This window comes from Aotus nancymaae, unplaced genomic scaffold (assembly GCF_030222135.1).
Source record: "Aotus nancymaae isolate 86718 unplaced genomic scaffold, 86718_ANA_hifiasm-v0.15.2.pri h1tg000014l, whole genome shotgun sequence".
Classification (NCBI taxonomy): domain Eukaryota; kingdom Metazoa; phylum Chordata; class Mammalia; order Primates; family Aotidae; genus Aotus; species Aotus nancymaae.
The window spans coordinates 104,540,257-104,552,416 of NW_026988425.1; the positions used below are offsets into that span (position 1 = coordinate 104,540,257).

The 12,160-nt window shown below is 38.9% G+C and overlaps 1 protein-coding gene and 1 long non-coding RNA gene across 3 annotated transcripts in view; one reads left to right on the top strand and one right to left on the bottom strand.

The window, feature by feature from the left end:
• Positions 1-12,160, bottom strand: part of EPB41L4A (erythrocyte membrane protein band 4.1 like 4A) — a 253,363-nt gene that overhangs the window by 71,743 nt on the left and 169,460 nt on the right. For both annotated transcript variants that reach the window (XM_012470114.3, XM_064376209.1), the window contains exons 11-12: positions 11,630-11,707; positions 6,556-6,677 (exon numbers count right to left, since the gene is read on the bottom strand). In XM_012470114.3, coding sequence (XP_012325537.1) covers positions 6,556-6,677; positions 11,630-11,707 — 200 coding nt within the window. The remainder of the gene's footprint in view (positions 1-6,555; positions 6,678-11,629; positions 11,708-12,160) is intronic.
• LOC135274896 (uncharacterized) overlaps positions 1-12,160 on the top strand; it is a 32,014-nt gene that overhangs the window by 2,399 nt on the left and 17,455 nt on the right. The window lies entirely within an intron of this gene.

The window sequence follows — 12,160 nt, forward strand, 5'->3', positions numbered from 1 at the left end:
AGATTAAAGTCTTTGATCCATCATTAGTTGATTTTTATGTAAGGTAAGAGATGAGGATCCAGTTTCATTCTTCTACATGTGGCTTGGCAGTTACTCCAGCACCACTTGTTGAATAGGGTGTCCTTTCCCCATTTGTTTTGTTGAAGATTAGTTGGCTGTAGTTGGCTTTATTTCTGGGTTCTCTATTCTGTTCCATTGGTCTACATGCTTATTTTTATACCAACACCATGCTGCTTAGGTAACTATAGCCTTGTAGTATAGTTTGAAATCAGGTAACGTGATGCCACCAGATTTGTTCTTTTTGCTTCATCTTGCTTTGGCTATGGGGGCTCTTTTATGGTTCCACTTGAATTTTAGGATTTTTTTTCTAGTTCTGTGAAGAATTATGGCATTTTTATGTGAACTGCACTGAATCTGTAGATTGGTTTTGGCAGTATGGTCATTTCCACAATGTTGATTCTACCTATCCATGAGCATGGGATGTGTCCTCTAAGATTTCTATCAGCAGTGTTTTGTAGTTTTCCTTATAGAGGTCTTTCACCTCCTTGTTTAGGTATACTCCTAAGTGAGTGAGTGAGTCAGAGAGAGAGAGAGAGAGAGAGTGTGTGTGTGTGTGTGTGTATTATTATTATTTTGCAGCTATTATAAAAAGGGTTGAGTTCTTGATTTGATTTTCACCTTGGCTGATGTGTTGGTGTATAGCAGGGCTACTGATTTGTGTACATTAATTTTGTATCCTGAAACTTTGCTGAATTTATTTACCAGTTCTAGCCAGTTCTAGAAGCTTTATGAATGAGTCTTTAGGGTTTTCTAGGTATACAATCATGTCATCAGCAAACAGCGACAGTCTGTCTTTCTCTTCATGGATTTGGATGACCTTTATTTCTTTCGCTTGTCTGATTGCTCTGGCTAAGACTTCCAGTACCATGTTGAATAGAATTGGTGAAAGTGGGCATCCTTGTTTTGTTCTGAATTACATACAAATGTTAGATGAGAAGTGGCAGCTTATGCTAATGATTCCAAAAACTGTAGTTCTAAAATTTTATTTTAGAGAGAATACCAATATGATCAGTCCATGAAAATTAACAGCTGGCCTTATTAGAGCAAAAAGTTATTTAAACCATAGCTCCATTTTGCCAAACACAGTACAATCTAATAAAATAACCTCCTTTATGACTTAAAAATTTTTATTAAAATTAAAAAAAAATTAATCATCATTTTAAAATAAAAATTTAAGTAACTGTACTTTGCCAAGGTAACATTTTTGTTTCCCTTTGACCAATACAAAATATTTTCTAAAAAATGAGAGCTATTCTTTCTTTCCTTCCCAGCTACCCTCAAATAAGTCCCAGAAACAGGAAGCTTCTGGGCAAAAGGCTGCTGTAGAGCCCAATGTGTAGGAGAAACATGGGCAGGGCAGGCCTGGCTGTATGGTCTCCCTAAGCAGGCAAGACTCAGGGCCCGGGAGGCTCCCAGCCTCATCCAAAACCCCTTCCATCTTACACACATACTCCAGGACAGCTTCATGAAGAACCTTCATAGGGCCTAGTGGGCTTCAACAAAAAGCATGCAGATAGGAAGCACAGCAGTACTGATATAGGTAGGGACCAGAGGACCCTCTTCAAATATTCTGCTTTGAGTTGGAAGCCTGCCAAAACCTCAGGCCTAGGGGATGGCTCACAATCGCTTTCCACCAGCCAGGTTCAATTGAGGCTCAAAGCGAGGTACATTTGAATTAGAGGAAGAAGAAAACGTAACATTTAAAAAATGAAACACAATTAATCCCTGCCCCACAACATCCTTCATATTTGCACAAGAGCAAGTGTAACACAGTATCACTGGACCACTGGCGTTTGTGAAATGGTCCTTCCCTACCAAGGAAAATCACACTGTCAAGGGGAAGGTCACCTTTAGGTCCCTAGAACCCATCACTATTTGTGGAACACAGGCTTGAAAAGTCAGGATAGGCTGGACACAGTGGCTCACACCTGTAATCCCAGCACTTTGAGAGGCTGAGGCAGGTGGATCAACTGAGGTCAGGAGTTCGAGACCAGCCTGGGCAATGTGGCGAAACCTTGTCTCCACTAAAAATACAAAAATTAGCCAGATTTGGTGTTATGCACCTGTAGTCCCAGCTACTCAGGAGGCTGAGGCAAGAGAATCGCCTAAACCTGGGAGGTGGAGGTAGCAGTGAACCAAGATTGTACCAATGCACTCCAGCCTGAGACAGAGAGTGAGATTCCATCTCAAAAAAGAAAGAAAGAGAGAAAAGTCAGGATAAAAGCAAAAAGCAATTCAAAAATCAGAGTGAAAGGTGCTCTCAGCAAAGTCTTAAATTTTAACACAGCATTGTTTAATCCTCTTTTTAGAATAAAAATGATGAATATACACCATTGTTTAAAATATATAAATGGTCATTAATGCTTAAAGATATCCCCACAAGAATATTCACTTTAGTGCTATTTGTGGTTTTCAAATTTTGAAACTGCTTAAATATTCAAGAATTAAAGATTGGTTGCATCAATTAGGTCCTATCTCTATGTCTACACAGCAGAAAATCATACAGATATTAAAATGGCACTGTATAGGAAGATTTAAAGACTTAGAACACATCCATGATGTATTATTAAATAAGAAAAGCAACTTGAAAACCCACGATTGTACCACTTGTGTGGGAAAAATATACAATTGACCAAAAGGCTGTAAAATACAGTGCTACTATATAAGGAGAATAGAGTTGAATATGAAAGGTTTTTTCTATCATTTTGGGAAAGAAGATTCTACATTTTCTAAATTTTATAAAACAAGCACGTATTTTTTTAATAATTAAAGCATAATACATTCCACATTTTAAAAAGATCCACCTGCCAGGCACAGTGGCTCACACCTGTAATTCTAACACTTTGGGAGGTCAAGGTGTAAGGATCACTTGAAGCTGGGAGTTTGAGACTAGCCTTAAAAACATAGCAAAACCCCATATTCACAAAAAATAAAAGGTTAAAAACCATTAGCTGGGAGTGGTGGCCTGTGCCTGTAATCCCAGCTACACAGAAGGCTGAGATGGGAGGACTGCTTGAACCATGAGTTCAAAGCTACAGTGAGCTATGGTCACAATATTGCATTCCAGACTGGGTGACAAGGTGAGACCTTGTCTCAAAAAAAGAAAAAAGAGAGAGAGATCCACTTGATGCTGGGAGGCTGTCCTCCACAAAGGTTGGGCTGCACATTAGCCACCTGCTCACCTATGCCCTCATCCACTACTAAAGAGTCTGTTTTGATACACTCAACAGGCTGTGCTGTGGGGGCCCCTTTCCATATGCTCTACGGCAGAGCAGAGTGGAACTGAGAGGCTGATCTCAGGTGTGGGCTAGGATGGAAGTGATGGCTCATGCTGCTCTGTGAAAACTACATTTGTCTGGTACTACATAAGCCGAGAAAAAACAAAAACCTTATCCTAATTAATCAGCTTCTGGGATTTAAGCTTCCAAGGAGAGTCAAATCATTTTTTTCTGTGTTAACAGAGGCAGATACTTGCAAATATTTTCATTAGGGCACACAAGAAGAAGAAAAAAAGCAACCACATAGGTTTATAGAAAGAGCATGTGTAATTCTGCATCTCAAGTAGAAGGAAAGGTTGATTTGAAGCAGGAAATGCTTTTGCTATTTTCAGGTGATCTCAGGATAATTTTACGAGGCTTGATGTTTCAGAAATAGCATAGGGTTATGCAAGTTTGCTTATTAATTTTAGCCACACTGCAGTTGATCCTAATGGGATTTATGACTGCTCAAATACAAAATATTAAGATAAAGCATAAGACTAGGCATTAGAGAACTAAGATAATCTGTCCAAAGCCACCTTTAGTATATAACTGTAAGACAGGTCTGCCCCTTTTCTTGCTTGTAATTCTCAAGAAATAACTGCAGAATGTGCTGGGGATACAGTATCCTGAGATAGGGAGAAACTGCCTAAAACAGCCCGGGCCTTTCTCCTGCTCCCTTTAAGGAATGTAACATCCTTCATTAAGGGGGAACTGTCCAGGACAGCCTGGGCTTTGTTGCTCTCTCCCCTGAAAGCAGGATGTCCTGCAAAGCTTTAACCTAGTGAGTCCTGTTGCCCTGAGGTATACAATTCAGAGTAGGCCACCTCATTCACGGTCCCTCTGTTGTGGGGCAAGTAAGGCCCCTGCAGTCAAGACTCCATCTACCCCAGGCAGCTTTCTTGAGCCTTGGGGTCCAGCTCACAATGGATCCTAGGCTTCCTTTGTCCTCTTGCTGCCCATGTGTAAGTAATACATAAGCTTCATGTAACTTGTTGCATATGAGCATGTTCTCTCTCACTGGACTCAAACAAGTCAGTAACCAATGCCCAGTAAACCTACCACACAACAGTTTTAGCCAAACTGCCTTTTATGTCTTAGTTTCTTCATTAGCTGAAAGGAAGTAACAATAATACTGATGTGGCAAGTTAATCTCATGCAAATTTCAGACATGTTTTCTTCTTTTCAATGTAGAACCACCAGAAAGAATGTTATTTCCTCCCAGCCAACAAGATGAGGGGACGCGGAACTACAGTCAGACTTAATTTGACTTTAGAAGCAATAAGTCAGGTGACATTCTCACACACAGGAATGGCAGAAGAAACTCAAAGAAGAAACCCAAACGTTTCTTCACAGGCCTGACATAAGGATAAAATGAAATGACAGACATCATAATGCTATGTCAATTTTCATACAATGTTCAGATGTTAATCTTGTTACTAAAAATTTCATTTACTTCCTATAATATGCCAGACCCAGTAGACCTGGACTCCTGTCCCGGCCACACCTCTGAATAAGTGCTAGAATCATATCCTCCTCATCTGTAAAATACTCTTTCCCTTGCCCCACTTCATGGGGTGAGGCTCAAACAACATAGTATCTGTGAAAGGACATTGGAGAGTGTTAGACAAGGATGATCTATAAGCAAGCCACAAACTAACGTCAGCAATATTACTTTACAGTAAAATTCTGTGAGCAATGAACACTGAACATGGATTAAAGCTGATTGACTGGGTGGTTTTATTAAAGAAACAGTATCTTTATTTTAAAAAATGTGAATAACCCAAATGTCCATCAACAGTAGAATGAATAAAATGTCAAACACTAGAATACTTACAGCAAGAAAAAAAAACATGCTTTAGTACACACTGTATATAATGTTGGCAAGAAGAATCAAGACGCGAATGCATACTATGATCCATTTATATAATGTTAAAAACAGGCAAAATAAACTACTTTTTTCAGGAAACATTGACAAATTATAATGAAATTATTGCAAAGTCAAATAGAATTTTCCTCTAACTGAGGGGAGGAGATGGTGAGAATGCTAATCAGAGAAATGCCCATGTTGCACTTTGGGGATGCTGGCTAGATTAACTCTGCATATGTGTACACACATATGTATACACATATGTATATGTCCATAAGTATATTTTATTTATACACTTTCTATATGTATATTGTTACATGATAAAAGACTAATAATAACAAAAAACCAACTGGATTCTGTACAGATGAAGCTCAAATTAAGCTACCTCAATAGCGCTCCTAATTTCTACTTGTATTTTTTACAGATGGGGTCTCACTTTGTTGCTCAGGCTATACTCAAACTCCCAGGCTCAAGCAATCCTCCTGCCTTAGCCTCTTGAGTAGCTGGGACTGCAGCCTCACCACCATGCTCAGCAGTGGTATTTTTTTTTAAAGACTCTTGCTAAGAGTTTTTTCAATTTCAACTCAAATACATGAAACTAAGAAATTACTCAGTTTAGCATTTTGTCTTGTGGGTTTTTGTTGGTTTAAGAGACAGGGTCTCAGTCTATCACCCAGACTGGAGTGCAGCTACATGATCATAGCTCACTGCAACCTTAAATTCCTGGGTTCCAGCGATTCTGCTTCAGCCTCCCAAAGCACTGGCATTACAGGCATGAGTCACTGTGCCCAGTAAAGATTTTATTTAAAATAAAAACGCTTCAAAAAGAAAGCGTGGGGCCAGGCATGGTGGCTCATGCCTATAATCCTAGCATTCTGGGAGGCTAAAGAGGGATGATCACTTGAGCCCAAGAGTTTGAGACCAGCCTGGGCAACATACTGAGACCACATCTCCATTAAAAAAAAAGTAAAATAACTGGGCATGGTGGTGTGAGCTACAGTCCCAGCTACCTGGGAGGCTGAGGGTGGAAGATCACTTGGGCCCAGGAGGTCGAGGATGCAGTGAGCTATAATCGTGCCACTGCACTCCAGCCTAGTGACAAAGCAAGACCCTATCTCAAAAAATAAAAAGAAAGTATAGCCACTAAGCAGGTCATGGTGATTCAAGATGACTATTTGTCTTCTTAATAATTACTGACTGCTTGAATATTTCTAAGATCAAATTAAAAGTTCCAATATTAGAAAGTCTTAATATTAAAAATTTCAATAAAAAGACTACACAGTTACAGACATCACCTTAGTATATCTCATACACCAGCCTAAAGGAAAACACAAGGTTACATAGGTAACTGGGGGCACCATGACTTACCAGCTGGCTGTGTTTGTGCTATTCGCTTAGGGTAAGTCTTGCTTCGAGTTCTTGTCACATTCTGATCAGGCCGGGGAAGCTGAATAGAAAGATCTCGACTCATTTGCAAAGCTGTCCTGCCACTTGAAAGTGCAACATTTTGATTAGCAAAGGTAAAACCATGCATCCACAAAATTAAACAACAGGTCATTCAGAAAATCTCCAAAGTATGGAGAGAAGAAAAAACACACAGACTCAACTGGTCGTAACTATACATGGGGTTTTAATTGATTCTCATTGCAATATTGACCAAGGGAGTAGTTATTAAATTCTAGGAGGAGATTTACACTAGACAGAAGGAAGATCTTTCAGAGGAGGAAACAGGAAGAAAGGATTTATTAAAGGATGAGTTAGACTTAAGTAGAAAGATGGACTAGAAATAACGGTTGCTGAGTCTTTAAGGTCACTTAATAATAAAGAAATTAATTGAGCTAAACTATGGGAGGGCAATGATTCCACATGAGCTCCATATTGTACTCATAGGGCAGGCTGTAAAACATCCCCCACAGGACCACTCACTATGGTTTTATTCTGGACTCTGCCATGGCACAATTAGCCATTTACTGTACCCACCTCGCCTGTGCCAGATCAAGTATCTGGAAGACTGAAGGCAGGCCTAGAACCCCATGCAAAGCACTGCTGCTCTACAGATTCCACGTGGATTCCAGGGCAGCTTTCCCTGGGGATAGGCCAAACTTCTCAAGTCATTTTCCCAAGGAATCATGTGCTTTAGTTTGCTGGATTTCAGTGAACATGTGTCTTACTAACAATTTATTCCACAACTGCTGAATTTGAGCTACTGAATGATCCTGGCTTTCACGCAGGAAAACATTATTTCAGGCACAGGAAAAACGCATTTCTACAAGGCTAGTTTGATTCACCCCAAGTAGAGCCATCTATGGGGGGAAAAAGTCTTTTAATGGTCTTAAATCCTATTCATCTTACATTTACAGGATAAATATGGGTGAAGGTTTCCCCCAAAACAGATTAAACAGACTTAAAATTCATCTTTCACATGCTTCTGTGAAAGTTTCTCCTCCTCACTACCCCATTCACCTTTATTAAGAATGAATATGCCTACAACCCTCATAAAAATGACTCTGCATCAGGCTAAGTTGGGATGTGTGGTATGAGCTACCAGGGAAATAAAGATGCCAGGGCCCATCCATAATGGTACTTCGCATTAGGTAACAGTTCATGAAAATTCAGGAAGGGAGAGGAGCAAACCTCTCCGAATATTCACCAAGACAGTGGTTACTAAATTCTAGGAGGACATTTTCTTTTCCTTGAAATGTAACTTCTTTTAAAAAAAGTACATGGGGTAACACAAATTTTCCAAAAAGTGAAAAATCCATATAAAGTGAAAATTTTCATTATTATAAATGGTCTGAGGCATGATGATAAGGCCTACTTTCTACAGACTCACTGTTACCAGAAAGACCTGGGCACTGTACACTTCATCTCACAGAGGAAAAAACATTCCCCCTAAAAACAGAACCCAATGTATGATCCACTAAGGCATCTTATAATGAGATTTCTTTTTATTATTCAAATTTTCCTCATGGTTTTTCTCCCTCAGGAAGAAAGGAGAAATGAGAAAATCATATCGTAAGATTAATAAGACTAAGGACCAGAAGGGTAAACTGATGTGCCACCAGCTGTACAGGACCCAGCACTAGAACAAGTCTTCTGACCTCTAGCTAGTCAGTATGGCATAGCCTGATGGCATGGGAGAAGGAATCATGTAGCTGTTGGGTTTGAAGTTGCAAGCCCTGTTTAAAGCATAGTTCTGCCTTTCCCTAGCTGTGTGGTCTTCAGCAGGTTATTTGTAAAAATCCTTGCAGCCTCATTTTCCTCATGTGTATTTCTACAGAAGTATTCTTGTATAGCATACTATTTCTTTGTAGCAGAAAGTAATTGACAAGTATAGTGATTTACAGTGTAGGTGATGAAACTCCCTATGCATGTTTGGTGGCTCTCTGTTACAATAGGATAGAGCTTCATTTCTGTGATCACCCCTCCTTCCCTGCTGCCTCTGGCATACACACACCCCTCTGAATGCTGAGTGGCATGGCCAGCAGCCCCTTCAGCCTCTAAGTAAAACAGAAGGAAAAGAACAAGAGTAGAAACACTCAGGTTCAAATCCCAGCTTTGCCACTTACCGATTAGAGACTGTTACTTTAATTACTTTATTTTGGGGGGCTCCAATTTCTCATCTATATAAAGTGGGGATATGAAACCTACCTCTTTGGCAGGGCATTGTGTGGATTAAATAAAGCAGCACAGGTGAAAGCAACTGACACAAAGGAGGTTCTCATGAGAACCTGATCTCTCTTCCATGCTTCATAGAATGGAAATCTCATGACAGCTCCTGTGAGTTAAGTCCTACAGGGAGGATCTGGGTCCCAGGGTGGTTTCGAAGGCCTCATTCTCAATTCTGGAGTATAAATTCTACACAACTCATTAATTCATCAAAACCAGGAGCACCCCACAAACTTAACGACAGGTAAAGACAAGCTTTCTTTGTAAGGGGCTCAGAGAAGATAGCAATGTATAACAAAATGTTTAATCAAAGAATTTCTATTTCAGATTATTGGTCTCTGGTAATAAAACAGGAACAACAACAACAACAAAAGAATTGGGACGTCAGATTTCAGCTCAGCCTTTCCTCACAAACTTAATTTTTAATCTTAATTGTCCCATATCATTAAAAAACATCTGCTTTTTCCTTCTTAAGTAAGCACTAGTTTTCCCAAAAAGCGCCAATTCTCCTTGGCATTTTGCAAGCCCTAAAATGCAAGAGAAAGTAAAGACTAGAACTCTCTCCTCCGCCATCACATAAAGGGATATGTGCACAACCACAAAGACACTAACACACCACTATAAACACATACACAATTACACACACAAACACACCCAGACACCTGCATTCATATACTGTAGCCACTTGTTAGGCTGTTCTTCATACCCCATTCTTTAAAAGCCTGCAAGGTGAAAGAAGGAGAATGTGTGTCCAGAGCTCTGCTTTCATTCCAGGATATCTCTGGAATGTCTCAAGGAAGGGGCAGGCATATCCTGCTGGTTAAAGTCTGGCTGTTTGCCCGCTTTTAACAATAAACAGTTTGTGTGCTAACGACCCCCCAGCAATCAGAAACCCATCCTTGCCTAAGCTCTGGGCATCATCTTTCTTCTAAGGATGGGCAATGTTAGTGTTTCCTACATAAGGACATGTAGATTTAAGATTCATTAAGACTTACCAGGCAGTAACATCTAACAGCCACAAAATTAGAACAGATTTAGCATAGCCTTCTATTTTGCAAAGGTTACTTTTAATTATTTCCTTGGAAGAAATAGTATTTAATATGCCAAATCCAGTAACTTCCTAATAATAATTCCCAGTAGCCACAACATTTGCATTTCAATAAATTTGAGAAATCAGGTATGGCTAAATTTGTGGAAGCCAACCACAGCGTACGTTAAACAGGATAATTACAATTTTAATAGTAGGAACATTAAGACAAATGCCTTTTCACCAGCTCCATTTCAGTCACAAGGAGACATTCGTTTATAACCCTGGTGATGTTTTATGCCACAACTCAAAGAACAGTGCAAATACTATTACCTGTTCTTCTCAACATAAACGTAAATAATACTTCCTTAAATTCTTCATAATTGTATCACTGTCTACAGAAGAACAGTGAATACCTAAACGTTACACATTTACATATCAAGGAATACCGTCATGTAAATTCCAATAATATGCATAATACAATGACACTGAAGCATTTTTTAGTCATTAAATGAACAAATATTCAACTAATACATAAAGATGAATGCACCAAACATTTAATATTCATTACTCTTTTATTGATTATCTTTAGTCTCAAATTCAAGACCCAAAAAGTGCATTATATAAGAGAAGAATCAAAATCTAGCACAGAGAACCTGAAAATGCTTGCCTTGGCTTCTTTTGTACCTCCTAATGAAGCATTTCATTCAGAGATATCTCCAATGGAACTGACAAAAGTGTCCCATCTCTGTGACATGAGGTGGTATTTTCATGCCCTGCTTGGGTTTTACAAGGCCTGGGGACCTCTCTCACTGTTTGAATAATACTTGAGCTCTTTGAAGGCAGAAGTGGGTAAATCTGATTCTTTTTATCTCTGGGTACCTAATGCCATGCCTTGTACATCACAGGTTCTCTCCAATGAACAGAACGAATTGAAACAAAACAAATTCTTTTTCAAAATATAGAATCCACTCTCATTTTTAATGCTGGTATTAGAAAAAGACATAAGCACCTGCGTAGCTGCATGACAATCAGGCTTTTTCCACAAAAGGCTAACAGTCTGCCTAATGGTCATAAGCATGAGCTCTGCAGTTAGAGAGCCAGGGAATGGATCCCACTTCCTTGCTTCCTAGTTGGATTTCCTAGAGAAGGGACTTGGCCTCTTTGAGCTTTAATGTCCTCATACATTAATGGGGCTAATACTGCAGAAGATTGATAATTAAATGAAGCAATGAATGAAAAATATGTAGCACAGTACATACCACTTAGTAACTACTCAATAATGTTGAGATACAATTGCTAGCATTACTACATGCAAGCTTTATGCTGCAGAAAAAAACATGGCTTGATGCATAATATAAAAAGTATAGATTGTGTTAAAATAGGGGATCAACAGAACATCTTAAAAACACAATTAGTTACTATTCAGAACATCTACGTTGTTTCATAATCACAAAACATGCATAATTAAAAATAAGTGATAATTGTATTAAAATGAATTTCTGAAGATAATAAACTTTACTATGATCTAAAAGCCCACAACACAGCTAATGCAGACATTAAATGTAAATAAATCTGGAAAATCATGTGTATTGAGAAGGTTTTAATCAACTGTTATGCTTACAAAACACATTGGCGTTGTAGGAAAAAAGAAAAAAAAATCAAAAACTTCATTGAGCATGTATGACAGCTGAATTAAGTATTTATTTACAAACACATCCCCCCAAGGAAAAAAATGTCATTTACCTGTACCGGTGCTTATAACGTATGGACCCAAACTTGCTTAGTTTTCTTGACAGTGAATTAGAGTCATTTTCTGGCATTCTAATCAGTTTTTAAAAGAAAATCAAACAAAGACTCAATGTCACAGGCATTCTCGGTCACCTCTCTCTCCTAATACAAACTTTATAAAGGACCCCAGCCATTTTATAAGAATACCTCTCCAACACCATGCTATTCGTACTCCATAGGATGAAACAGGGAATAACTCAATTTTGTTTCCATTTAAAAAACAACAACAAATAAAGCTTAATGTATTACCAGCTAAATTTTTGTTTTATCTTTACAATATAAAGATATGAAACAAAGAAAAAAGTATCCCCACAATCCAAAGATCAGTTCTCTAGTTTCATCTAACCTGACCTCCCAGGAGTCCTGTATGCAGTTGCCAGCACCTTATTCATCAAGACATTCTCATTCTCTTTCCTCGTTTCCCAGGATACGACACACTCTTCTGACTGCTCCTTCTCATACTCTACACTGGCTCATTCTGCCCTC